The sequence below is a fragment of the Lepus europaeus genome, chromosome 21 (genome assembly GCF_033115175.1).
Source record: "Lepus europaeus isolate LE1 chromosome 21, mLepTim1.pri, whole genome shotgun sequence".
In the NCBI taxonomy this organism is placed as follows: domain Eukaryota; kingdom Metazoa; phylum Chordata; class Mammalia; order Lagomorpha; family Leporidae; genus Lepus; species Lepus europaeus.
In genome coordinates this window covers 53,974,713-54,000,139 of record NC_084847.1, presented here as the reverse complement: position 1 = coordinate 54,000,139, position 25,427 = coordinate 53,974,713, and the positions used below count along the sequence as shown (strand labels likewise).

Sequence of the window (25,427 nt, the reverse complement as noted above, 5' to 3'; positions counted from 1 at the left end):
GGTGCTATTGGCACTCACTTGGGAAAGGCCAGAAAGTGGTCTGACGATCCGGATGCTGCACGTGATGTACCTGTGCCTAGTAACACCACTGCATGCCACTCCTGGTCTTGATGGGGCTTTACAGAAGCTGAGGATCGAGCTATCTGAGCTGTTCTGGTGGATACACCTCAAGAAATAGGAAAGGGAACCGCTGTCTTGTCCTGTGGTTCTCACTGGTGCTGACTAGGCTCAGTGGGTGCCAGAGGTTAAATAGCAACTTACTCCTCACTGCCTCCCCAGCATCTCTTGGTGCCTGGTGGGTAGTGAAGGTACTTTCTCAGTAAGCTCAGAGATGGAGTAGGGCCGGCATAAAGAGGACTCTAAACCCCACAACACCTGTTTTAACAGAAACCAGGACCAAGGTACAAGGCAGCCATCTACACACTTTATTACATTAACAAAAGTAGCAAAACAAAGATAACAAAAGCAGCAAAACAAACAAGTGCAGCACCGGAAGAGGGGCTCCTCCCACCCCTCCAGAGCCAGCTTACACCTGCAAAGGCGGCAGGTGAGCAGCGAACACAGTGGGCCCCCAAGGTCTCAAGCAGGTTGGAATCAGACAAAAGTGATCCGTGTCCGGGAAGCATTGACCTGCCAGACGTTCAGCTCCTCATACTCGTCCAGAGCTGCTTGGAACTGCGCAGGTGTGAAGCCACGGGATATGCAGCGCTGCTCTGCCTCGGAAAACCGGACGCTTCGGGCCCCTGAGACCAACTCGCGGACAGTGGCAAATATCACATCTGCTGGCCTCTGCGTCCTGAGGGAAACATGAGGGTATGGAATCAGGGCGCAGCGGAGAGTGGTCAGCTCATGCATCTGGATGCTGAAGCCTGCACCGGTCAAGGTGACCCAATCTCATCATTAAACCACTCACCTGGCTGTCTGCCCCTTGTCGCCCAGGAGTGAGTCCTTGGACATCTCCATCAGCCTTATGGCTTCATTCACGTCTTCCTTTTCCACTGTGTCCACCATTCTCAGACGTGCCTAAGGGGAAAGTGGGGGAGAGGGGCGGACAGGAGGAGAATGGAATAAAGTCAGAGAAACCCCCTTGGTTCCAGCTTTAAGGCTGGACAACCCATGTGCCATCTGCTCGCAAAAGGAGCAGGGACCCCTCCCCTGCTCCCCCACATCCGCAGTGTAGGGCCGGCACTGTCAGACCGAGACAAGTGCAATGCCCAGGGCAGCGTCCAGCAATTGCCCAAGTCTCCGCCTCTCAACACTGGCCAGTCCCGGTGTTCAGCTGTCCTGTGAGGGAGACCAGACCCTTCTGAACTCCAGTGGGCTCCCCACCACGACAGATGGAGCCTGGGGAGCTCAGCCTAGCAGGCGGTTGGCAGAGAGGCTGTGTCCCAGGGGCTCGGGAAGTGCTAGCTCAGCAGTAGGTCAGGTAATCACACTACCTGCACGAACAGCACTTTGGAGCCCCCAGGACTAAGGTCTGAGACGTGAGGTATAGCACAGGATCAAGGAGGTGGGGAGAGGGACCCTCCCCCCCTTCAGTGAGGCTGCAGAAGTGGGGAGAGAAGGCCTCTCCTTCCGTGGACGTGGTGCGTGCCCTGCTGGAGCAGCAAGTACCCACAGTGCGGTAGCACGGACAGGACCACTATCTGCACTGTCAGCACTTTAGCCCCAGCAGGGCGGGTGTGGGAGGAGGCGGCAGCGAGAGGACCAAGTGAGGGTTCATTGCCAGTAAGGATCGAAACAGACACCCTCTAGCAGTATGGGGAACCAGGCACTCACCAGAGCAGTGGAAAGTCGGAGAATGGCCAGCAGTGTCCGGGCGGAAGTGTATGTGGCATCCTTACTGGCCCAGGCCTCTCGCCTCATCTCCACGTATGCTGCTGTGATGTAGTCTGCCAGGGACTCCGGCACTGTGGGCTGCTTCTCGCGGCACATGGCTATGTAGCGTCTGTGGGAGAAAAGGTTCATGGGAAAGCAGAACGCGAAGAGGGGGAATGAGATGCACACATGGGCATGGTGTTTTCTGCCTAACGGTTTCTCCATTTAATGAGAAAACTCTCGGAAGTAAGGACTTTAAGTAGAAAAACTAGTGAGTGACTCTGTGACTCCAGTATCACTGAGGGATTTCCACAAATGTATGGCCCACAGCATGTTTCAGATGATTTTCAACTTTTCAGGAAAGTGACCTCTGTAAAATTAAGACAAATACAACTGTCACAAAAGAGCATCCACCCTCCTGTGAACATGACGTGGCTAAAGGGACTGGAACCATGCTGTTTCAGTAGACAGCGCAGCAAGACCCTGAGCAAACACCGGGAGCACTGGGGCCATGGTGAAGAGCTGGAGGGCGATCCAGCGCGGTCTGAACACTGTGCCCACCCCTGCAGGCAGGACCATGGTGGGGGTGGTGAGAAAGGCAGATTCTAAAGACACGCGGTCCTCAGCTAGCCAGGTTCGGGGAACCCACATGGCAGAAGCGGGTAGCAGGGAGAGGGTGGGCAGAGTATTAAAAAGCCAACCCACCCGCTCCGTGAAAGCCCTTCAGGAGCCACACAGCCACGACGCTGTCACAGGCTGCACACTTGCCTGAAGTACACTTGTCCTCACCCAGCAGCCTCTTACCTCATAAGCTTCATGTCCAAAGGTTCGAACTGGGCGGGGGGCTGCCGGCTGTGCTGGTGCACGTAGGTGATGTGCTGGGCCAACCTGGGAAGAGTTGAGAAGGCAGGCTCTTTAGAACGCCACACCCCACATCCTGCTTTAAATATTCCTCTTGGCTCTGTCGCTGCCTCACAGATGGAAGAACAAACTCTCCAGGAAGCCCTCAGCAGCACTTGGCAGGGACCCTCTGAGAACTGCCTGTCAACCCCTGCTGTTCCGAGCCATTTTCTGGGGTTCCCACCCTCCCTCCAGGACTCCACTCCCTGGCTACGCAGCTCCACTGACCGTAGGTCGTTGTCTCGGTCGGGCCGGTCCTGGATCAGCCAGAGAAGATCGAATCGGGACAGCAGCGCAGCGGGAAGCTGGATGTTCTGCTCCAGACTGCGGCGGGGGTTGTAGCGCCCGTAGGCAGGGTTGGCAGCAGCCAGGATGGAGCAGCGGGCATTGAGTGTGGTGAGGATGCCCGCCTTGGCGATGGAGATGGTCTGCTGCTCCATGACCTCGTGGATGGCCGTGCGGTCGGCCTCCGCCATCTTGTCGAACTCATCGATGCAGCACACGCCCTGGTCAGCCAGCACGAGGGCCCCGCCCTCTAGGGTCAGTTCCCCGCTCACAGAGTCTCGCAGCACGGCTGCCGTGAGCCCCACTCCTGAAGAGCCGCGGCCTGTTGTGTACTGGCCTGGACAAAGAGAAGCAAGCGTGCACGTGAGAACAAGCAGGGAGCAAGAGAAAAGGCCAAGCACCCAAGAAACAGGGCAGTGAGACGAGGCCTGCACTGGATCCCTCTACTCACACCAACCCTTCCCAAGACGGCTGCAGGTGGATATGGGGCTGCTAATGCCTCCCTGGTCTTGCCACCAACCTTTCCCAGACCCGCTCCTCCACCTCCTCCTGCCTCTAGAGCACTGTGGTCCTATCTGCCTCCCCAGGGCTGGATACTCACTGCGGGGGGCCAGGCGGTCGATGTAAGACAGGAGCTGTGACTTGGCCACGCCGGGGTCCCCCATCAGGCAGATGTTGATGTTGCCTGGAAGGGAAGGCAGCCCAAGTGACTTCTCCCACTGCAGGTGGTCCAGAGACACCCTTGAGGTCCAGCCCCCACGACTCCCTCCACCCTGCCCGCCCTCCCTTCCTCACCCCTGATCTTCATTCCTCGAGGAGACTGGTCCACTCCTCCCACCAGCAGAAGCAACAGTGCCTTCTTGACGTCTTCGTGCCCATAAATCTCCGGGGCGATAGACGCTGCCAGCTTTTCATAGAAATCCTCCTCTGAGGAAGAGAAGGTTGGGCTGTTTTGTCGGGGAGAGGGGGCGGGGGCCGGGACCAAGCAAGCGCCCATCCTCTCCCGGCCCCTCACCTGCAATCTGCCTCAGCTCCTCCCTGCTCAGCTCTCCAGCCCCAGACTCGTCATCCTCACTCTTGTTCATCTTCACGATTCGATGGGCCTCTAGGTACGTCTCTGAGAGTAAACCCTTGGGCAGGGAAATGCGGGAATGAAACCCCTCTAACTTGGCCATAATCAGTCCCCTAATGACTGCTTCACAGAACCCTTTGGTCTATTTGTCTGCTTGTTTGCTTTCCTGGTGTTCCCTCTGAGGTCCAGTCAGGGGAAGGGGGGCTATTTCCCCCTCATTCCCAACTCGTTCTTACCTGGACCACCTGATGGAACCCAGTGCGCAGGAGTGGCAAGAAGATGCCAGTGACACTGACGTGGTCTCCAGGCTGGGCAATCCTTGTGTTCTCCCCTTCCACCAGCACCGTGATGCTCCGCGGGATATTTCCCACAGGCACTTGGTCGCTCTGAAGAAGAGAGGGTCTGTAAGCCAGCAGAAAGGGACCCAAGCCCACAAGGACCTAACCTTCCCCCCGGGGCATCCCGCTCTTCAGAATCCCACTCAACCCCCCCACCATGTGACCCCGTTCCAGCTCCTCCCTCTCCTGGGCTTTCTGCTACTGCAGGAACGACTGCAGGACCCGAGTGGACTCCCCGCTCCACCTGCCTGGGCCACGTACCCCAAACTCACATGTTCCTGCATTTTCATCTCCTGGAACTTGATGAACTTGGAGCCGCGCGTCTGCAGATACAGCCGCCCGCCTGAGCGGTTGGTCTGGCATTCCTGGCTCGGGCACATGATCAGAGGCATGAAAGTGGGAGACTGGATCTAGAATGTGATAAGGGAGGCACCAAAAGAAATCAGAAGAAAAAGGATCCTTATGAGCTTCAGTTACTTGAGTCACATTTTCTCTTCACGGCAGACAGACAAGTATCAAGAATGCCTTGAGCTAATCTGGGCTGTTAATGATAAACGCCAAGAAGACAAAATATTTTTTTTCCCCATATACAGCTATCTGTGGCGGTAAAGCACAGAATGACAGATACACATCCGCAGAAAACAACAGTAAGCGCTGCCCTGTACGTACTGGCTGGTAGGTCTCTGCCCCACACTGGTCACAGGTGTAAGTGGCCACCACCATCCTGGGCTTGACTTCAGAGACACGAGTGACGATTCCGCGCACGGTCACCAGTTTACCCACAGAGTCGGCCCGTACTTCCCGGATCACACGAGGCTTGTTGCTGCTCGGGCCTTGAAAATACAACTCACTAAGGGGGGAAGACGGTCATCAGCAAGGTCCAGGAGGACAAACGCCTACCGCCCTCTCGCAGCGACCACTCACAATCTGCGCATGAGCTCAGGAGGGTACTGGTTCTGGGGGCTTCGGGCAGCTCCAGGGTCCCGGCTCCGCTGCTCCATCATCAGCCGGTGCTCGATATAAACATCCAAGACATCTTTATTTACTACCTAAAGCAAAAAAAAAAGAAAAAAAATGAGCAACAGGACAGGGAAAGGTACATAGAACGCAGATATAAAAGCCAACGCCCCCTCTCCCTTTCCGCCAGCTCAGAAACCAGCAGGGCCTGAGAAGCGTCCAACACAAGCTCCAGCCACCCACCTCCCGATCCTTGTACTGAGGCAGCAGCTCCTGCACGGCGTCAGCAAAGAGCCGCGCGTAGCGCTTGGCGTTCTCGCAAATGGAGTCCACCAGCTCAGGGTCGTCCTCGGCGACGTCATCCAGGTCCACGTACATTGCCACTTGTTCCCGATGAGCCAGGCGAACCTGGGGAAGGGAGGAGAGAGCAACACCTCAAAGGCAAATTCACCATGGTCACTTGTAAGGGCCCAGTGCCATGAGCTCAGAGCCCAGGTTCTGGGCACCCACAGGAGAGTACGACAGAGAACTACTCCAGCTTCCAAGCCAACTCCTAAAAACGCCCTGGTTACTCGAGTACAGAATCGTGACAATTGAGCAGGTATCAGAGTCTCCCTTGAACGTGTCAGAATGCACTGACTGAACTGAGCCAGGGCGCCTGCTGCAGCCTCTCGAGCGACCACCCCACCCCTTACGTTCTTCAGCCCCTCTCAGACTTACCAACTGGTCCCCATACTTGAACTTCTTCTTCCCCAACTCTTCATCCTGGTAAAACTCCTGCAGAAACTTCTTAACCTTCTCTGCAACGGAAACGAGAAACCCTAAGTAAGGGCCAACCCTGCAAATCCGGACGGCAACCCCCAGGGAGTCACGGTCACTTAAAAACAAGGACTAAACACTAGCCAGTGCCACGAGCCTCGGGACGGACCTACCCGGGTGGACACAACTCCCTTCGCAAGCCTGCCCCCGGGGCAGCTGAGAACTTATTACCCAACGCTCTCCCCCAGGGGACTCCCCGTCTCCGCCGCGCCCCAACCGCCTCCCTCACCCCGCAGCACCCTCGGCTCCCGGCTCCGCTCCGCGTCGGCCGACCCCGCTCTCCCCGCGGGCCCCCGGACCTGCGTCCCCGCGGGGCTCCCCGCCACTGCTTCCGCTCTTAGTAAACAAAGAAGCACATGGGCCCCGATTCCAGCCGCCTCACCGCTCCGGAGATTCCTCCGCCCGCGGCGGGAGCCCGTCCGGCGACCGGCCAGCACCCCGGGGGCCGCTCGGCCTCGCCCGACGGCCGCCTCTCCCCGCCTCGCGCCGGCCGCTCGGGGTCCGGCCGCGCCCCCCCGCCCCCCGCCCCGGCCGCGCTCGCCGAGGCCACCGCGCGGAAGGACACTGTTTACACACGACACTCCCTCCGCCCGCGGGCCGCCACTTCCGCCGCCTCCACTTCCGCCGGGAGGGCGGCCCGAAACAGCCAATCGCAGCGCGCAGCGGCCCCGGCCGGCCCGCCCCCCTCCCCGGACTTCGGCGCCAGGGCTCCCGAGGGCGCGGGAAACCAGGGGGTGCCCCCGGGCCAGTCGCCATCGCGCAGGCCAAAACCCCTAGGCAGGGTCCCCCAAGACCCGGGTCTCTCGCGGACGCGGCCCACCCCTCTGGGAGGCGCCACCTCAGTTACTCCCCCTCCCACGAACCCCAATACCCTAGTCGGGCAGTGGCCAGCTTTTCTCCAACCCCGATGCTCCCGTGCGCCTCCCAGGCACCGTCCGCCTCAGCCTGGCCGCGGCCCTCGCGGATCGCCCCCGACCCGGCTCCCGAGACCACCACCCCCGTCCCCCCGGCTCCCCCCAGCAGGTGTTCGCCGGAAGGCATCCTCCTCCCACACGCGCAGGCCCTTGCCTTTCTCGAGCGCGTAGTCCTTAAGCGCCATCGCTGCCGAGGGCCAGGCGGCAGCAGTTGGCGGGCTCCACAGTCTCGCTCACGGGAAGCACAGAACGTCCGCGCGGCGGGCTGTGGCGGACCAACCGAAATTGGCGCGAAACGTCGCCCCCCACGTGACCCGCGCCGCGGCGTGCGGGCCAATCGGAGAGGCCGGCTCTCCGCCCCTCCCTCTCATTGGGAGGGGCCATCTTTGGCCAATGATAGGGCGACCTTGGGTTGAGCGACGGGCAGGCGGTGGAGGGGCCGGGAGGGAACCGCCTGCCGAGGAGGGGCGGACGCCGGGTTTCCCGCGGTCCCGGCTCCGCCTAAGCGGCGGGGAAGCGCTCTTAAAGGGCCAGTCCTCGCGCGTCCTTTTGTTCCGGGACCACAGGGCGGGGCAGACCCAGCTTTCGCCGAGTTCTGGTCTGCTCTCCCGAACGGCCATGATTTCCCAGTTCTTCATTCTGTCCTCCAAGGGGGACCCGCTCATCTACAAGGACTGTATCCTTGATCACCCGCGGGCGGGGTGGGGTGGGAGTCGTGCCCAGGGTCAGCCTGTGCCGCTGGCTCCTTAGCTGTCCTCTCCCACCGGCCAGTCCGTGGAGACAGTGGCGGCCGGGATGTGGCCGAGCTCTTCTACCGGAAGCTGACGGGCTTGCCGGGAGACGAGTCCCCGGTTGTCATGGTAACCGCTCGCGGCGGGCGGGGGGCTGGGAGCCGGCGGACCCGGCGGGTGCCCCGGCTTGGGGGCGCGGGGAGGGTCCCCAGGGGTCCCCTGGGGTGGGCCTCGGGAGCCCTCGGCCACCACAGCCCAGCGCCTCTCGCCCGCCTCTGCCTCAGCACCACGAAGGCCGGCATTTCATCCACATCAGACACAGCGGCCTCTACCTGGTGGCCACGACTTGGGCAAACGTTTCTCCCTTCAGCCTGCTGGAGCTGCTGTCCCGGTGAGGAGGGTCTGGCCGGGCTGGGCAGGGCTGGGCAGGGCAGGACTGAGCCGGGCAGGGCTGGGCCGGGCTGGACCGGGCAGGGCAGGGCTGGGCCGGGCTGGACCGGGCAGGGCAGGGCTGAGCCGGGCAGGGCAGGGCAGGGCTGGGCCGGGCTGAGCAGGGCAGGGCTGGGCCGGGCTGGGCCGGGCTGGACCGGGCAGGGCTGGGCTGGCAGGGCTGGGCAGGGCAGGGGCTGAGCTGGGCAGGGACGGGACGGGCAGGGCAGGGCAGAGCAGGGCAGGGGCTGAGCAGGGCAGGGCAGGGCAGGGGCTGAGCAGGGCAGAGGCAGGGCAGGGCTGGGCAGGGCAGGGCAGGGCAGGGCAGGGCTGAGCTGGGCTGGACCGGGCAGGGCTGGGCAGGGCAGGGCTGGGCCGGGCAGGGCTGGGCAGGGCAGGGGCTGGACTGGGCTGGGCAGGGCAGGGCAGAGCAGGGCTGGGCAGGGCAGGGCTGAGCAGGGCAGGGCTGGGCAGGGCTGGGCATGCACTTGCCTGCCTCCCTCCTCAGGGTAGCCACTCTCCTGGGCGACTACTGCGGCTCCCTCGGCGAAGCGACCATCTCCCGTAACGTGGCCCTGGTCTACGAGCTCCTGGATGAGGTGCTGGTAAGACCCAGGGACTTCCAAAACTTTGAACAAATGGCATTAAAGGATGCGTGCAGTGCCAAGCAAAGGTTGTGAAACCCATGCATCGTCCGTCCCCCCCCCCCCCCCATATTGATTTCCTATGAATCTGAAGACTCCCCATACATCCAGTCTTCTACCACGGGTCGCCGTGGTCAGGAGGCCTCCTCTTCCACCCCTCTCCCGGCTCCGCGGGCAGCCCAAACACCCTCCTTCCTTCTCCACCGCTAGGACTATGGCTATGTTCAGACCACGTCCACAGAGATGCTGAGGAACTTCATCCAGACAGAAGCTGTGGTCAGCAAGCCCTTCAGCCTCTTCGACCTCAGCAGCGTTGGCTTGGTAGGTCAGGGAAGACAAGGACCGAGGGTAGGTGGAGGACCGGCCGGGAGTGTCCAGTGTTCCCTGGGCTGATTGCTCTGGGTGCTTCACAGTTTGGCGCAGAGACCCAACAGAGCAAAGTGGCTCCCAGCAGTGCCGCCAGCCGCCCTGTCCTGTCCAGCCGCTCCGACCAGGTGAAGCAATGATCCATGGGGTCAAACCGATTGTCTCCCAGGACCCAGAGCCCCAGAATCCAGTCCCAGAGACCCAAAGCCCCAGTGTGGCTTTCCATCCCTGACCCTGTGTCCCCACCTTTGACTGCCCTGGCCTTCTGCCCAAGCGTTCCAGAGCATAGGCTGGTCAGCCACCAGCCTCCCAAATTCTCTCCCTCAGAGCCAAAAGAATGAAGTTTTCCTGGACGTGGTTGAGAGATTATCTGTACTGATAGCATCTAATGTGAGTCTGGGTGCTCAAGCCTAGAGCCGCGGACAGATGGCGCCCAGGAAATGGGCTGGGGGCATCGGGACTCGGCAGTAACCTCCCTGCCACTCTCAGGGCTCCCTGTTGAAGGTGGATGTGCAGGGAGAGGTCCGGCTCAAGAGCTTTCTGCCCAGTGGCTCTGGTGAGAACCCGGGTTGGGGTGGGGACAGGCTCCTTGGCGCCTGTGGTGAGGCCTGCTGACCTCTCCTGCATTCCTCCCTCGGACAGAGATACGCATCGGCTTGACCGAGGAGTTCTGTGTGGGGAAGTCAGAATTGAGAGGTGAGGAGAGCGAGGGTCTTCGTCTCCCAAGGGCAGGTTCCAGCCGGATTTCCTAGACGGAGCCTTCCCTCTCCCAAAACGTGGGTCAGGAGAGGCCACTTTCCACCTTTCCAGGTTACGGGCCAGGAATTCGCGTGGATGAAGTCTCATTTCACAGCTCGGTACAGCTGGACGAGTTTGAATCTCATCGGATCCTCCGCCTGCAGCCTCCTCAGGGCGAGGTCAGGATTGGGGGGACGGGGGCTCCCCTGGGGGAGAAGGAGGAACCTGACCTCCTCCCTCTCTGACCTCAGCTGACGGTGATGCGGTACCAACTCTCCGATGACCTCCCCTCCCCACTTCCCTTCCGGCTCTTTCCCTCTGTGCAGTGGGACCGAGGCTCAGGCCGGTGAGACCATTTCCTGTGTTCTAACTACTCTGGGACCTGAGCCCAGACTCAGCTTACCACAGAAGGGAGGTGGAGGTCGTACTAGAGGGTGCAGATTGGGAAAAAGCTTGCCTAGTGGAGTTGGGCTTTGGCCCTTCCCCTTGTGTGTGGAGGCCCTGGGTGGGCACTGGTGAGATACTGGTAGGATGCGGCCTAACAAGTGGTGTTTCACCCTCTCATCCAGGCTCCAGGTTTACCTGAAGTTGCGATGTGACCTGCCCCCAAAGAGGTAAGGGAGGGTGCTGGCCTCCCCGGTCCAGCCAGCTAGGACAGGATACAGGGCCAAGGTCGAGAACACGATGCTGCTTCCTCACGTGCAGCCACCAGCCTCAGAATCGTTCCGCTGGCGGCATTAGTATTTGGGAAGGAGGTGGAGGTGGCACCTGTGCTGATCTCCCAGGACCAGGACCAGGGCCGACTCTGTTCCTTCCTTGTTTGCAGCCAAGCTCTCAACGTCAGGCTGCACCTCCCCCTGCCGCGAGGTGTGGTCAGGTGAGTGTGAGCTCCCTGGGGAACAGCAAGGCCCAGGGCCGGAGTGCAGCTGGGCCCAGCACTGTCCCTTTCCCCACTCCAGCCTGTCTCAGGAGCTGAGCAGCCCAGAACAGAAGGCAGAGCTGGGGGAGGGAGCCCTTCACTGGGACCTGCCTCGAGTGCAAGGAGGCTCTCAACTGTCCGGCCTCTTCCAGGTACCCACGGCTGCTCCTAGCGCCCTCCCCACTGCCCTTCATCCACAGCCCCTGCTCAGCCCTCCCAAAGCAGCTGCGGCCTTGTCTGGCCTGACAGCCTCCCTGCTCTCTCCCCTCACAGATGGATGTCCCCGGCCTCCCGGGGCCTCCGGGCCACGGGACTCCCACTTCGGCTTCTCCCCTGGGGCTGGGCCCTGCGAGCCTCTCCTTCGAACTGCCCCGGCACACGTGCTCTGGCCTCCAGGTCCGCTTCCTCAGACTGTCCTGCAGGCCGTGTGGCAACACCAACCCCCACAAGTGGGTGCGACACCTGAGCCACAGCAGCGCCTACGTCATTCGGATCTGAGGCTGGGTCTCGAAACGAGGACAGAGGCAGCAGGCACCTAAATGGGAAGAGGACAATTTCTTCTTTTCTGGCCTCCTGGTCTGGGGCTCTGGATGTGAGCAGGAAGTCTTGAGAAACCAGGAGGGCTTGAGAGACCGGGCCCTTCCGTGGGAGCCGATGCAGGGAGAACTTGGGGAAATCAGTGCTTACAAATCAAACTTTTATTCTGGGAAACGGCTGTACAATCTCTAAAAAGAAAGTCACGTTGGGGAAGCAGCCTGCGCCATCCTTCCACTCGGCACACGTGCAGGTCAGCAGGTGGGGGCATCGTCATGGAGCAGGCTGAGGGGAGCCTGAGCCGGAAGGCTGGGAGCCATTAGCCTTTGGAGTTCCTGGGGCTGGAGGGGGGCTGTCCCCCGCTTCCTGTTTCCCCCCACAGAGGGCACTGCCCCCGAGGGGGGACGGGGAAGATGATGGGGGAGGAACCGGAGAAGGGTGGGAGGCAGGGCCCCCCTTGCCCTCCCCTGTGGGGGGAAGTGAGACCACAATGTACTTCTGGACACTGCCCGGACCAGAGGGGGCAGTGCTGGGGGGCGCGGTGGTGGCGGTGGAGACCAGCTTGACAATGGGCTGCACGCTGGGGACCGTGGTGGTGACAGGAGAGGTAGTGGTGGAGCCTGAGCCGGGGGCTGAGGTGCTGAGGGACAGGACCTGGGGAGACAGGGAGGCAGTGTCCACCGACTGCCCCGTGCTCTCGGCTCTCCTGAGGGGCCTGCAGGTGCTCCCCCAGGCACGCTTCATGTCTCCAGACCCCCACCAGGCGGGGGGGAACAACCAGCCCATGGGGCGGATAAAGCCTGTGAGATCCACAGGCAGGACTTGAAACCCAATAAATCTATACCAGGGGAATTGTAAGTGGATGAATTGTGTATGGATGTTTTTTTATAAATACCCAAATGGCCCTTCCCCAACCCTACCCGAGACCACAGGCAGCGGGAGGCCTTGCTCTGGCCCAGACCCTGGCAGTGACCCTTCCATCTCCTGACCTTGGGCCTGGAATGGACTGGGCTCTGCTCTGGGACCTCCCCAGGTGCTCTCAGGTGACATGGCCCTTGGAGAGTCCCTCAGCATACCTGCTGGGTGGAGGAGGCGCTGGAGGACGAGGACATTACAATAAACTTGGTTGGAGGAGGGGAAGGCTGGGGTGGGGCGGCAGCTCGTGCAGACACCAATGTCTGGACGGGCAGTGTGATGGAGCCCGGCACCTTCAGCAAGCCAGGGGTCCGGGGGCCAGGCTGAGGGGCCTGTGAGAGGGTCAGTGTGGGCCGGGGCTGCAGGAAGAACAGACCAGAAGAAAATGTCAACATCTAAGAAAAAGGAGGTGCTGAAGGAAGAGACTCGGACTCCTCTTGCTCCTCACAAGAAATGGGGTCTCACATCATTCACTGACTCAGGGCCTGCAGGTGAGGGCCCAGGTCCCACCCATGGGTGGCTGACCTGTGTGATGGTCAGCGTAGTCCTGTTGACCTGCTGAGCCTGCAGAGCAGCCTGGGCCCGGGCCTTGACCACGTGGGAGCAGAGGAGGGGCCCGAGGGACCCAAATTCTGCCCGATAGGCATCCTGATTGTCAGGCGGTGGGCGCAGCTTTGCCAGAACAGGGGCACAGTGTTTCTGCAGAGAGAAGGCTGGCACTCTTAGAAAGGGTGAACGTGGGACTCGGCCAAGCTGCTGTTAAGAATGCTGTGGGCTTTCCTCATAAGGAAATACAGGCACCAGCTGGTGGGAATGAAGTAGCTTGCTAAGTAACATCTGAGAGGCACCTGATCCAGGGGGTGTACACCTGCCCCGCACGGCAGGGGGCCCTGGTGATGGAGCACATGGGGGCGGGGGGGCTGGGCGAGTTTGCAGGCTGAGTGGATGCCCCAATTTCCTTCATGACCCTTGTGGGTTTTAGTCTGTCTGCCCGCAGAACAGTAGCTCAGATAAATGTGGCCAAGCTCAGCACTGTGTGAGGGCGGGAAACAGGGGTGTTAGTGGCAAGTGGTGGGCAGGCAGGGGCTTTGGTCACCAGGAGGAGGCTCTGCACGTGGTCGGCTCCGATGCGGTCGATGTTGCTCAGCACGGGCCCGTCCAGGACGCTGCGGATCCGCTCCCCCTCCTGCTGCAGCCGCGGCAGAATCAGAGTCTTGATCACCTGTTGATAGGCGAGGCCAGGGCCCCGTCACCAGGGGTCTCAGGTCGAGGCTGTTGCCCTCTGTAACCTCGGGACCTCCTCCCTCCCCCACTGCTTCCCCGTGGGGGCCTGACATCGTGTCCCAGCTCCGCCAAGCCTGCGATGGAGCCGTAACGAGTTGTCCACGGAGTCTTCTCGTCCACCCAGCTCTGAGGGGAAGGAAAACAAACCAGATCAACGGTGTCTGAAAAGGACAGCGTTCCGTGCCCCGCTGCTGCTGTGGGCGGAGCTGCCGACAGGCCGGGCAGTGACGGGGAGCAGCCGGCTCACCTTGGTGAAGGTCTTGGTGATCCGGGACTGGATGTTGTTAGTGGTTGTGCTGAAATGCTTGCAGATCTGAGCCACCAGGCGGGCGGCAAAATCCCGGAGCGCCCAGTGATTGTCCACATCGGGTCGCAGGCACAGCTGCCTGCTCACGATGCAGGTCATCACAGCTGGGATCAGCTCGTGTACCTGACGGAGAGGCGTGGCTCAGCTGAGCCCGCCCAGCCAGTGCCGCCTCATGGCCGCTGGAGGCAGGAGGGCAGGCGGGGCACTCACGTATTTTTCTAGATACAGCGTAGGGTTGTCCATCAGTGCCTTTACCATGCGCATCAGGTAGATGAGCAGGGCCAGGTTGTTCTGAACTACGTTCACACGAACCTGTGGGCGGGGAGAGGTGGGGGGCAGTGAGACCCCCTGAGATGAAAGAACTCAGAGCACCCCTTGCTCCTGCTGAACCTCATCCTCACCCCCTCTGAGATGAAGGTGCTGAATCGTGGCAGCATCTGATAGAGCCCCGGGTCCGTAGCAATGCTCTGCAGGGCTTCCTATGGGAGATGGGAAGCGAGTGAGGCGGGGCAGGATGGCGGGGACAACCTGGCGCCCCAAGAGGAGGCGTCCTGGGGTGAGGGCAGGCCGGCGGGGGCGGTGGGGCCTCACCGCTCTCTTGGCCTCGCAGGACCCCACGCAGGCTTCGGTGATCTCCTTGTAGTACAGCTGCTGCTCCACAGACAACTCGTGGATGCTTCGGGGCTTCAGGCGCAAAGGGGTCCCCTCCAGCAGGGGCGGTGCCTTCTTCTCTTTCCCTGTGGGAGCCCAGGACACAGGTTTGCCAAAGGAAGCTCCAGAAGATGCCACAGTGCCAGACAAACCTCGACTTCCCACATCCCCATCCAGGCGGCCTGGCTTCCTCTCCTAGGGTTCTCGATCCCTTCTGGGCCTCACTGGCCATGACCTCACGCACTTCACAAACGAGCAGTGGGCGTCGGGAGGAGCCTGGCCCAGCAGCACTGACCTTTGCCGTCGGCTGGCGCGGCCCCTTGACCTTTGCTTTTCAGGGGCCCATCTTCCTCCTGGCCCGGCTTTGTGGACTTGAGGGGTTCTGTGGCCTCAGCCTTCTGCTGCTCTTTGGGAGCTGGAGGGAAAGGTGTCCAGGAAGGAGAGGTGACCCGAGGCAGGAGGAGGGGATGGAGGACAGGGCAAGGGTGGGCGGTGGGTATGGCGGTTACCTGGGGGTGGGTTCTCTGGTATAGCTGGCTGGCAGCCTTCAATGCTCAGCCAGTGAGCTGCAGGAAAGAGGTGTCGAGTTGTGGGACCCGGACATGAGGCGGCCACGGGAGGCATGTCTGTCCCTGATCCCCTTCTTGCCACTCACCAGAGGCCTGCTTCACTTCTGACTTTCTCACACCCACACGCATCGCTCCTCCTTCCCCTCCTCCCCGCACCCCGCCCGCCCCTCCCCCGACCTTTGAGGCAGACGTCCAGGGGCACCCGGGGCAGCGGGGTGTTGATGATGTCGCTCAGATCAACCTCCTTCTCCTCGTAGAAGTACAGCTCCCGACCCCCGCCAGAGGCGAAACGGAAAGGGATGAACTCCTGAGCGTGGAAGCCATAGAGGGGCTGCAGCAGGAGAGACGCAGACACTGAGAGAGGAGCCCCTGGAGGCCCGGCCGAAGGTCAACGCAGCATCTGGGAGGCTGGCGTCTCTGCACCCTGCCGCCACCCCTCCTAGCTCAGCCCTCCGCCCCGTCACCTCGACGTTCTTCAGCTTCAGGGCGTAGTCAATGTCGCTGGTGGTGAGCTTCTGCCGCTTACCCATGTGCATGAACTTCAAAGCATCCTGGGGAGGAGGGAGAACAGACATCATCAATCCAAGACCCGGAGGGAGAAGAGGGCCCAGGCAACGCCCTGGACGCAGTGCGAGGTGGGCAGGAGGGCCTGGCTACCTGTGCGATCTCCTTGATGCGGTAGCTGACCTCATCGGTCAGCAGCTGGCAGGTCTCCTCCTGAATCTGGGCGATGCCCATGGACTCGGCCACCACCTTCATGGACTCCGAGGGCAGCACGGTGTTGCTAAGCTTCAGCTTCTTCTCCTCAGCCATTCTGGAACTCCGCCTCCCTGAAGGAGGACGCTCCAGGGTAGAGATGGGGATGAGGCAGGCAGAAGAGATAAAGAGGAAAACAACTCAAAATCCCCACCAAAACCGAATTCCCCGTCTCCCTTACCCATCTCCAAGCTCAGCTTTCCATATATCCAGGCACTCTTTATCGCAGCCCTCCCATCAGATCCACCAGGTAATCCAACCTGATTCTTTTACTCAGTTTGGCCCAGGTCACCACCATCCATCTATTGCCTGGGTAACTCTTTGCTCTCTACACAAATTCCCAACACAGCAGCCAAAGTGACTGTGCCAAAATGTAAACCGGGTTGTCATTTCTCCACTGAAAACCTCGTGCATCAGCCAGCTCTTTGTTACTATAACGAAGTCCCTGAGGCATGCTACTCTACAAAGAGGTTCACGGCTCACCGGCCGGCAAGTCCCCTGCCCCCACGCTGCCTCACGTCATGGTGGGAATGTATGTGTGTATCTCTGTTCTTATAAACCCACCAGGATTCAATTATAAGGGCTTCACCCTAATGACCTTATCTAAACCTTAACACGTTCCAAAGGCTGTGCCTCTAAACGCCAAAGTCAGACTTAAGTTCCCACCCCCTTAACACCATTAGCGTGACTCTGGGGATTGGAGCTGGTGGGAGAGTCGTATTCAAACCACAGTTCCCTGTAATGGCTCCTTGTCTACTGACCCTTCAAGGTCTTCCCTCTCCCATTCCACTTCTGGCCTTTCTTCCTTCTTCCACCTTGCCACAACCACATCCATCTGCTGCTCTTTCAACCTGCGAGGCGTGCTCTTGCTCTATGGCCTCGGCTCTCTCCCTCTGTCTAGGAGTCTCTCTCTCCTAATAAAGTCCATGTACAGCTTCACGTTCAGGAGTCCACTCCGTCCCATTTCTCCTCTGGTGGGGGCCAGCTTTATTGCTACCAGTCCGTTTGGCTACCTATGCTGACCACCCTATTCGTCTGCCCTCATTCTATTGCATTTTGCTCTGTCCCAGAGCATTTCATTAACACGCCGCACCACTTCTTATTTTTGGCATTCTTATTATCAGTGCCCGAACCGCCCACCATGGAGACAGGGATCTCTGTTTTGCTCACTGATGTATTCCTGAAACCCAGGCTGGTGCCCGTGACACCGGAAGTAATAAATAGTTGTTGAATAAATGAATGGACTGTCCGGCTGAGAGGTGTCGATGCCCAGTAAGTTTTCAATATCAACAGTGCCGAGAGGAATAAGCCACAGGCTCCGAAGGAGAGCGGCACGCGTGGAGCTTGGCGTTAGGAAAATGAACGTCAGGAGTGTTCAGGACTCGGTGGAGACACGCCGGGGGGTGGGGGAGTGGAGGCAGGAGGACCTGGTTCTTCTGAAACCGTCCGAGGTCTCCACCCCCGCTTTCCCATCTAAAGGGAACACAATTATTCAACACCTACTCCGTGCCTGGCGCCGGGCGAACTCCGACTGATTCTCCAGGACCCTGCAGTGCCCTCTGCCAGTAAAGGCTCATAAGACACGCTACAGCCGCAGGAGCTCCTCGGGGCGGCGGCCGCGGCAGGAAGGCTTCTCGGAGGAGGGTCAACTCGAGCTGGAGCTGGGAAGTCGTCTTCCCCAGCACAGAAGCGGAGATCCTCAGGCAACACGAAAAGGCGGCTCAGAGAGCCCAGCCCATCTCCCCCAGGATCCGTCCCGCGAACACCGACACACAGCCCAAAGTCCAGTCCCCACAGGGGGCCTTCAGAGGACCTCCTTCCGGGTACCAGTCATACCCACCCCGGCCACGGAAGCGCCCGGGGCAGAAAAAGCCTCTCACCGCAGCCCCAGCGCCGCTCACCCGGCGCTCGGCGCCATCTTGGCCCCGCCCCCTCCCCTGAGCGGGTCCTGGCAGAGAAGACGAGCGAGTCACTGCCCCTTTGCCGAGACAGAATGAGTCCTGTAGGATGGCAGCCTGAAACTATATTTTAAAAGCTTCTTTATACATTTACGTTTCAGAACAACGCCCTCCTGTTCGCATTACTTCAATTTATTCTTTCACTACCCGGCTGACAGGACCTTCAGGAGGCGCCACAAAACTCGGCGGGGAAGCCCAGAGCAACGAGGCTCCGCCCCCTTATGGGCGGATCTTGCGCACGCGCCGACAGTGCCAGGCTGGATTTTTTTTTTTTTTTTTAAGGGTGCCGCCTACCGCCTCCGAATTTAAAGGGCCCGCCGCCGCCTCTCCGAAGTTGGTTTGGAAGCAAGTGGTGGTTGTTTGTGGACGGCGCGTTGTCATGGGACCTGTGCGGTTGGGAATGTTGCTTTTCACTGTGGTCGTGTGCGGGGTTTGGGCTGGGACGCCGAAGGAGGAGGACGAGGACACAGAACGCTTGCCCAGCAAATGCGAAGGTATCTAGAGGGAGTGGACCTCGCCCGCCTCCCCTTCGTGTCGGCCACACCACACGTCCTGTGACGGGTGGGGCCGCTCGACCCCCTCGAAGGCCTGGGAGAGATTCTGATGGAGCGTGGATGGGGTCAAGGGGGGAACGCACAGTGCCGGCTCAGAGCTGTGGCACTACAATTCCCAGGAGGCGTCCGGAGCAAACCCGCTTTTTTCTTACCGGCGGGGGCCCCAGGGGATTGTGGGAATTGTAGTTCAGATACTGTCCGCCCTGGGCCTCCGCCTCTACCGTAGAGCATCTTCAGTGTGTTTCCTCCGTGTCACCCACCAGACTTAAATCTGGAGAGCCTGCAGGGGCCGGGTGCCAGGCTCCTCCTTGGTACGCATCCTCTGCCCCACCCTGGCGGGGACGCGCCCAAATTATAGGCCCAGTGAGGGTGTTGGAGGGTGAGCAACGCAGCTGCTGATGCCCATAAACAGAGGCGGCGGCCACGTAAGTAGGAGAGGCTGTCCATCAGTGAGGGTGTGCCCTGCGTGGGTTTCACAGCAAGCAGCGTCTTCCGTGGCTGCATGCGTGTGGGGCCCTGGTGCGAGGGGGCATTTTGGAGCCAGGTGCTGGAGTGTCATGATTTCGTAGCTTGCCGCCTCTCCTGACTTCAATGTCTTCCCGGGACTTTTTTTCCTCTATGCCTCACCCCCACCGCGTTTCAGTATTCCTCATGACTGGGTGCTGATCTCTTGGCACCTTTCACACTGTGTCCCCAGCTTTCTCCCCACACCTGTCAATCTTTCTAACACAGACCTAACTGGGTCAGTTCTTATTTAGCATCCCTGCAGGCCTGCTACTATGATCAGAATACAGCCCACGTGTTTTTTTGTTTTGTTTTTTAAGATTTATTTATTTATTTGAAAGAATTACAGAGACGGAGAGACAGAGATCTTCCACCCACCGACTCACTCCCCAGATGGCCGCAACGACTGGAACTGGGCTAGGCCGAAGGCAGGAGCCAGGAGCTTCTTCCAGGTCTCCCACATGGCTGTAGGGGCCCAGGGACTTGGTCCATCTTCTGCTGCTCTCCCAGGCCATAAACAAGGAGCTGGCTGGGCACCCACCACCTGGGATTATGGTGTTGCAGGTTGCACCACCAAGCCGGCTCCCACAGCCAACATTTTATGGCAAAGCATATAAATCTCTCTGTTGCATGGTCCCAAACTTTCATTTTCATGCCCCAGTCCCATCCCCCAAGTGCCCCTGTTTGTCACACGGAACCACTCACTGGTCACTGAGAGTGCCTTGCCCTCTCATAGCTGTGTCTTTAGTGCTTTTCCCTTTGTCTGAAATGACCATCTCCTTCTATATTCTAATTTTTTAGAAAAGACTTATTTATATGAAAAAGTTACAGAGAGAGAGAGAGAGAGAGAGAGAAGAGATCTTCCATCCTCTGGTTTACCCCCTAGATGGCCACAACCACTGGAGCTGGGCCAGGCTGAAGGCAGGAGCCAGGAGCTTCTTCCAGGTCTTCCACATGGGTTGCAGGAGCCCAAGCACCTTGGCCATTTTCTGTTGCTTTTCCCAGGCCAGTATCAGGGAGCTGGAGCAGCCAGGATTTGAACCGGTGCCCATATGGGATACTGGCATTGCAGGCAGGGGGGTTTTACCTGCTGTGCCACAGCACTGGCCTTCCTTCCTTTTTTCTTTTTTCTTTCTTTCTTTCTTTTTCTTTTTTTAAAGATTTATGTATTTATTTGAAAAGCAGAGTGATTGGGGAAGGGGAAGGAGAGAGGTATCTTCCATTTGATGGTTCCCTCCCCAAATGCCAGGGCTGTACCAGACTGAAGCCAGGAGCCAGAAACCCCATCCTGATCTCTCATGTGGCGGCAGGGACCCCTTCTGCTCCCTTCCCATTAGCAAGAAGCTGGGTCCAAAGGGGAGCAGCCAGAACTCCACTCCGATGTCACATGGGAGCCCTGCAAGCAGCAGCTGTGCCCACGCAGCACCAGAATCTCCCTTCCTCCCTTCTGGGTTGAGAAGCTCCCTTATCTGTCACCTCTGTCAGGTTCTTAGCCCCTGCAGGACACGGGAGTCCCTGTGTAGCTCAGGTCCTAGCACAGTGCCCGGCACTTCTGTTACTTGTGCCTCTGTTTAATTTGCTTGTCATTTCAGCAAGTCGCATGCCAGGTGCTGGAAGGACAGCAGGGAAACAGATGTGATGTTCACCCTTAGGGAAACTGAAGGCTAGTAGGAAGTGAGTGACCACTGAACGGGGTTTGCGTTTGATCAGGCTGAGTTTCTTGGTCTTGTCCCTAGTGTGGGGTCCATTACATCATATTGTCATCATCTGTTTCTGTGTCCCCAACCACACTGGCCGTGTCCCATAGATAGATTATGGGTTCTCTGTATTGTTAGTGTACATACAGTAGGAGCTCAATAAATAACTGCTGAACAACAGCAAACAATCCAGTGCTTGCTGTGTGCCTGGCATTATTCTAGACTTTCCATGTTAAATCGTTTAATCCTCTTCCCACTCCTGTGAAAGATATACTGTTACCTCCATATTAGAGGTGGAGAAACTATGGCACGGGAAGAGTGGCGCATGGCCAACTCAGGCTGACCCGAGAGTCCACACTTGCACGTCCTGCAATGAACCGTGATGCGTTTGTCTTTGACATCCACTTAGGCCTCTCTCTTCCTCCCCAGTGTGTAAGCTGCTGAGCATGGAGTTACAGGAGGAGCTGAGTCGTACTGGCCGATCTCGAGAGGTGCTGGAGCTGGGGCAGGTGCTAGACACAGGCAAGAGGAAGAGACACGTGCCTTACAGCGTTTCGTGAGTCCTGCCTGGTGCTCCTCCACCTGCCAATCCCCAAAGGAGCCCCAGGAATTCCTACAGCACCCAGGGAGTCTTTGTTTCCCCTTTCCCCACAGAGAGACGAGGCTGGAAGAGGCTTTGGAGAATTTATGTGAGCGGATCCTGGATTACAGTGTTCATGCTGAGCGCAAGGGCTCGCTGAGATATGCCAAGGTCAGACCCTTCCCCAGGGCAAGGCCCTGCTTCTCCAGAGCACAGACCTATATCCCCTGAAGTCCTCAAGAGATACCTGCCCAATCTCTCACCTCTGGGGTGCCCCGTCCTGATCAGGCTCCCTCATCTCACCCTCGCTGAACTCATCTGATTCTCTGGGAGTTGACAAAGCTGATAGAGTGGAAAGGGGGAAGGAATCTGTGGGCTAGGCTAATCCCAATCTCTCCATCTCTCAGGGTCAGAGTCAGACCATGGCAACACTGAAAGGCCTAGTGCAGAAAGGGGTGAAGGTGGATCTGGGGATCCCTTTGGAGCTGTGGGATGAGCCCAGCGTGGAGGTCACATTCCTCAAGAAGCAGGTAGGCTAAGGTACCACCTCAACATCCAGGCTGGCGAGAAGGGAGCCTGGGAGGGGAGCTAGGTCCTCAGGTTTCCCTGCAGGGGGTGGCCGCTGATGAGCATGGAGAAGGGGGCACAGTGAGGGCTGTGCTGTGGATGAGAGTGGGTCCAGCAGCATGTCGAGAAGTAATGACAGACAATAATAATACACACCACCACTGACCGGGCACCTACTATGACCCAGATTTTGGACTACAGATTTTCCAAGTGCTGCCTTAGTTTCACTCCTCCAACAGCCTGCTGTGATGTTTGTTACCGTTTTCCATTTGCAAGGCAAGGAGCTGAGATTCAGAGCTTACTAACTCACCTGGCAGAGCAGGTGCCAGTACCTGTTTGTTGCATGAGTGAGAATCACGCATGTAGTAAGCCAAGCTTAACCTCCTGGCCACCTGCTCTCCAAGGTCAGTCAGGTGGAGCAGGGGAGACAGGGATTGGAGCGTGGAGAGGTAGGCTTCCAAAGCCCAGCAGAACAGATAGGCTTCTGGCCTTTCCATCTGACCAGTGCGAGACGATGCTGGAGGAGTTTGAAGACGTCGTGGGAGACTGGTACTTCCACCACCAGGACCAGCCCCTGCAGCGTTTCCTTTGCGAAGGTCATGTGCTCCCAGCTGCCGAAACTGGTCAGTTCTGGGGTTGGGCTCCTCCCCTGCCTGGCCACAGCTTCCCCTGTCCCCAGGGCCAGCGTCTAAGCCGTTCTCTCTCACCCACTCTAGCATGTCTACAGGAAACCTGGACTGGAAAGGAGATCACAGACGAGCAGAAGGCGGAAGGGGAGGAGGAGGCCGAGGCCGAGGCCGAGATGACCAAGGCAGCAGTCAACCCCACGCATGACCCGGAGGATCTCTGATGCTTCGGAGCTGCCAGGAGGGATGACGGAGCCTGACCCCTGAAGTCTGAGCTCTCCCTAGCCCAGCTTTAAGGGGGGTGTGTTTGACCGCACCCCAAAGCTTGTAGCAGTTCTCTCCCATCCAATCTCAGGGTGATCCGACAGGGTGCGAGGAGAAGGTGGGAGCAACGGGTGGAAGCCCTGTCCCCGTAGATGAGCCCTCTGCCTGCCATCCAGCCCCTTAATTGGCAGGTGCACGGCGATGCTATTGACGGCTCCCCGCCGTCACCCAGGGGTCAGCAGTGGCACTGGAGCTGTGGGCCTTGGGAAAGTCTCTTTGTCGTTGGGGAGCGGGGGGCGTCGATTTTTCACTTTTTAGAGGGAGAGGCCAGAACACTAATTCTCAACGGCCCACATACACTGCCTGCACACGAACAGGACAATGGCGGGGTTGGGGGGTGAGGCGGTGCTGATAAGTTAAAGGGGACACATACTCGATCTTTGTATTACATTCGCTGAGGGCCCACCTCAGAATTTCACAGGTGCCAAATTTTATATACCGCTATTAAAGTTTTTTTTTTTTTTAATATCAACTGGGCCCACAGTTTCAACCAATGGCGGTGCACACAGCGCCTCTTCGGTCCTTAGTCTTGAACTGATGTTGCTTTGCACCTTGTGGCCTCAGGGGGGCGCTCCAGGGTCGGGGAATGAGAGTGCGTCCGTCGGCACACGGTGCGGAACGCGCCGGAAGTTACGTACGTGGCGCCTCTTCGGCCGCCATACTTGGGCTTACGGGAGCTCACAGAGGACAAACATCCTACCCGCGTTTCCGATTTCTGCTTTGTTCGAGTGAGGCAACGCCCAAGAGAGGTGATACAACTATGTCCAAGGTAGAGAGCCGTCAGGGTTAGACTGAGGGAAAGGAAAAGGGACGTCCTTCGGAGGGTGAAGGGTGAGGAGACGAGGGGGACGGGCCCGAAGACGCCAAGGGAAGGGCAAGTCCACGTGGAAAGGCCGGACCGTACCGTCTTCGGCTGAGGAGGAGGGGGGTGAGGGAGATACCACTTTGAGAGTGAGAGGGGTGGCCAAGGACTGAGAGGGAAGGGGCCGCTTCGGTCGTGGCGGGCCTGTGTGTGAGGAAACTCCCAAGGGCTGGGCAGCGTCGCACGGCCCCACCTCCGTTCTCCTCAGCCCGCCCTCCGGTGCTATGAGCACTCTAGTGCGGACCGAGCCGCTGAGCGGGGCGCCCCCGCTGCGGATGCCCGGCGACCCCTACTCCGTGGTGGTGCTGCTGCAGGGCTACGCGGAGCCCGGAGCGGTCGACGCCGCCGTGCGGGCGGACGGCTCTGTGACCCTTATTCTGCCCCAGGCCTGGGGTCCGTCCCTGAGCCGCCGGGAGCCGCTGCCCGAGCGCGGAGGCGCCAACACCGCCCTGGAGGAGGCGGCTCGCGGCCCCATCCTCGTGGACACCGGGGGTCCCTGGACTCGAGAGGCGCTGCTGGGGGCCCTGGCCGGGCAGGGCGTGGCCCCGGGAGATGTGACCCTGGTGGTGGGGACCCACGGGCACTCGGATCATATCGGGAACCTGGGGCTGTTCCCGGGGGCGGCTCTGCTGGTGTCGCACGACTTCTGCCTCCCCGGGGGCCTCTACCTTCCCCACGGGCTGGGTGAGGGGCGGCCCCTGCAGCTGGGGCCCGGGCTCGAGGTGTGGGCCACGCCGGGCCACGGGGGACAGCGGGACGTGAGCGTAGTGGTGGCCGGCACAGCCCTGGGCACCGTGGTGGTGGCGGGCGATGTGTTTGAGCGCAGTGGGGACGAGGGCTCGTGGCAGGCGCTGAGCGAAGATCCGGTGGCCCAGGAGCGGAGCCGAAGGAGGGTGCTAGGCACAGCCGACGTGGTCGTGCCTGGTCACGGAGCCCCCTTCCGCGTGGTCAGGGAAACTTCGCCCACGAAGGGGGAGGGGGAGCAGCCAGCAGGAGCCGGTGGTCGCTGCTGATGAGCCCCAGGAGGGACTGGACTCATCAAGGAATCCCCTCCAGGGAGGAATGGTGCCCAGGACACACAGGAGAGCCGGCCAGCCAGAGTCGGAGCAAAGAGGCTGGACAGGCCCCAGGAGGGACTGGACTCATCAAGGAATCCCCTCCAGGGCGCATTGGTGCCCAGGACACACAGGAGAGCCGGCCAGCCAGAGTCGGGGCAAAGAGGCTGGACAAGCCCCAGGAGGGACTGGACTCATCAAGGAATCCCCTCCAGGGCGCATTGGTGCCCAGGACACACAGGAGAGCCGGCCAGCCAGAGTCGGAGCAAAGGGGCTGGACAGGCCCCAGGAGGGACTGGACTCATCAAGGAATCCCCTCCAGGGAGGAATGGTGCCCAGGACGCACAGGAGAGCCGGCCAGGGCTCCCAGGGAGACAGATGCTCCCGTCAGACCTGCTGTGTCTGCAGCCAGACTAAGACCAAAGACTGGCTCCGCTCCGAGTGCCTCAGTGCCGGGGGTTCTTTCGAGGGTCCTCCAAAATAAAAGTGTAAACTGCTTTGGAAATCCTATTGCCCTTATGTAAATGTGAAGCCTTAATAGCCATCTTCGGCAGCTGCAGCTGGGGGCCACGTTGGCCAATTGTGTGTTTCTCAGTGGTTGGCAGGGCTCAGAGGTGAACCCCCCCCCCCCCCGCCCCGACTCTCTTGACTGTAATTCTTTCGCTTGTTTGTGGGAGTTTAACACCTGCAGTACCTCAGGTGCTGTCCTAGATCATGGCCTAAAACAGTGAGCAGGCTCGTCACAGACAAGTAC

The 25,427-nt window shown here is 59.6% G+C and overlaps 5 protein-coding genes across 9 annotated transcripts; 3 read left to right on the top strand and 2 right to left on the bottom strand.

Annotated features, from left to right (window-relative positions):
* Window positions 1-402: 402 nt before the first annotated feature.
* MCM7 (minichromosome maintenance complex component 7) lies at window positions 403-7,402 on the bottom strand. The gene is made up of 15 exons (XM_062179818.1): window positions 7,258-7,402; window positions 6,091-6,170; window positions 5,614-5,778; window positions 5,338-5,462; window positions 5,083-5,263; window positions 4,686-4,823; window positions 4,312-4,461; window positions 4,019-4,133; window positions 3,799-3,930; window positions 3,605-3,688; window positions 2,947-3,340; window positions 2,623-2,706; window positions 1,780-1,948; window positions 914-1,023; window positions 403-796 (listed from the first exon to the last, which is right to left on the bottom strand). Exons 1-15 carry the CDS (start codon window positions 7,286-7,288, stop codon window positions 595-597), a joined length of 2,160 nt encoding a protein of 719 aa, XP_062035802.1. The 5' UTR covers window positions 7,289-7,402; the 3' UTR covers window positions 403-594.
* A 166-nt stretch (window positions 7,403-7,568) lies between these two features.
* Window positions 7,569-11,621, top strand: AP4M1 (adaptor related protein complex 4 subunit mu 1). 2 transcript variants are annotated; one of them, XM_062180684.1, is made up of 15 exons: window positions 7,569-7,777; window positions 7,868-7,963; window positions 8,119-8,225; window positions 8,772-8,868; window positions 9,118-9,228; window positions 9,321-9,401; window positions 9,601-9,663; window positions 9,763-9,829; window positions 9,916-9,969; window positions 10,084-10,190; window positions 10,263-10,357; window positions 10,581-10,625; window positions 10,838-10,888; window positions 10,971-11,082; window positions 11,204-11,621. In XM_062180684.1, exons 2-15 carry the CDS (start codon window positions 7,961-7,963, stop codon window positions 11,426-11,428), a joined length of 1,218 nt encoding a protein of 405 aa, XP_062036668.1. In that variant the 5' UTR covers window positions 7,569-7,777; window positions 7,868-7,960; the 3' UTR covers window positions 11,429-11,621. The 2 variants fall into 2 exon arrangements, with proteins under 2 accessions (XP_062036668.1, XP_062036667.1); XM_062180683.1 differs by having other exon boundaries at window positions 7,569-7,779; window positions 7,875-7,963.
* Window positions 11,596-17,776, bottom strand: TAF6 (TATA-box binding protein associated factor 6). Of its 2 annotated transcripts, none has more exons than XM_062180682.1 (15): window positions 17,450-17,776; window positions 15,848-16,033; window positions 15,655-15,741; window positions 15,368-15,521; window positions 15,131-15,187; window positions 14,917-15,036; window positions 14,562-14,707; window positions 14,372-14,449; window positions 14,181-14,282; window positions 13,911-14,093; window positions 13,715-13,789; window positions 13,476-13,601; window positions 12,905-13,078; window positions 12,541-12,738; window positions 11,596-12,118 (listed from the first exon to the last, which is right to left on the bottom strand). In XM_062180682.1, the coding sequence occupies exons 2-15, from the start codon at window positions 16,001-16,003 to the stop codon at window positions 11,738-11,740; spliced, it is 2,037 nt and encodes a 678-aa protein (XP_062036666.1). In that variant the 5' UTR covers window positions 16,004-16,033; window positions 17,450-17,776; the 3' UTR covers window positions 11,596-11,737. The 2 variants fall into 2 exon arrangements, with proteins under 2 accessions (XP_062036666.1, XP_062036665.1); XM_062180681.1 differs by having other exon boundaries at window positions 15,848-16,020; window positions 17,450-17,532.
* Window positions 17,777-18,173: 397 nt separating this feature from the next.
* CNPY4 (canopy FGF signaling regulator 4) lies at window positions 18,174-23,229 on the top strand. 3 transcript variants are annotated; one of them, XM_062180688.1, is made up of 6 exons: window positions 18,174-18,398; window positions 21,089-21,215; window positions 21,314-21,410; window positions 21,647-21,769; window positions 22,312-22,429; window positions 22,523-23,228. In XM_062180688.1, the coding sequence occupies exons 1-6, from the start codon at window positions 18,284-18,286 to the stop codon at window positions 22,654-22,656; spliced, it is 714 nt and encodes a 237-aa protein (XP_062036672.1). In that variant the 5' UTR covers window positions 18,174-18,283; the 3' UTR covers window positions 22,657-23,228. The 3 variants fall into 3 exon arrangements, with proteins under 3 accessions (XP_062036672.1, XP_062036670.1, XP_062036671.1); XM_062180686.1 differs by having other exon boundaries at window positions 18,193-18,398; window positions 22,534-23,228; XM_062180687.1 differs by lacking the exon at window positions 18,174-18,398 and adding an exon at window positions 18,695-18,883 and having other exon boundaries at window positions 22,523-23,229.
* A 61-nt stretch (window positions 23,230-23,290) lies between these two features.
* MBLAC1 (metallo-beta-lactamase domain containing 1) lies at window positions 23,291-25,178 on the top strand. Its single transcript, XM_062180685.1, is given in 2 exon segments — window positions 23,291-24,588; window positions 24,590-25,178. Coding segments are annotated over 2 exon segments (1,314 nt in total). The 5' UTR covers window positions 23,291-23,842; the 3' UTR covers window positions 25,158-25,178.
* The last annotated feature ends 249 nt before the right edge of the window (window positions 25,179-25,427 follow it).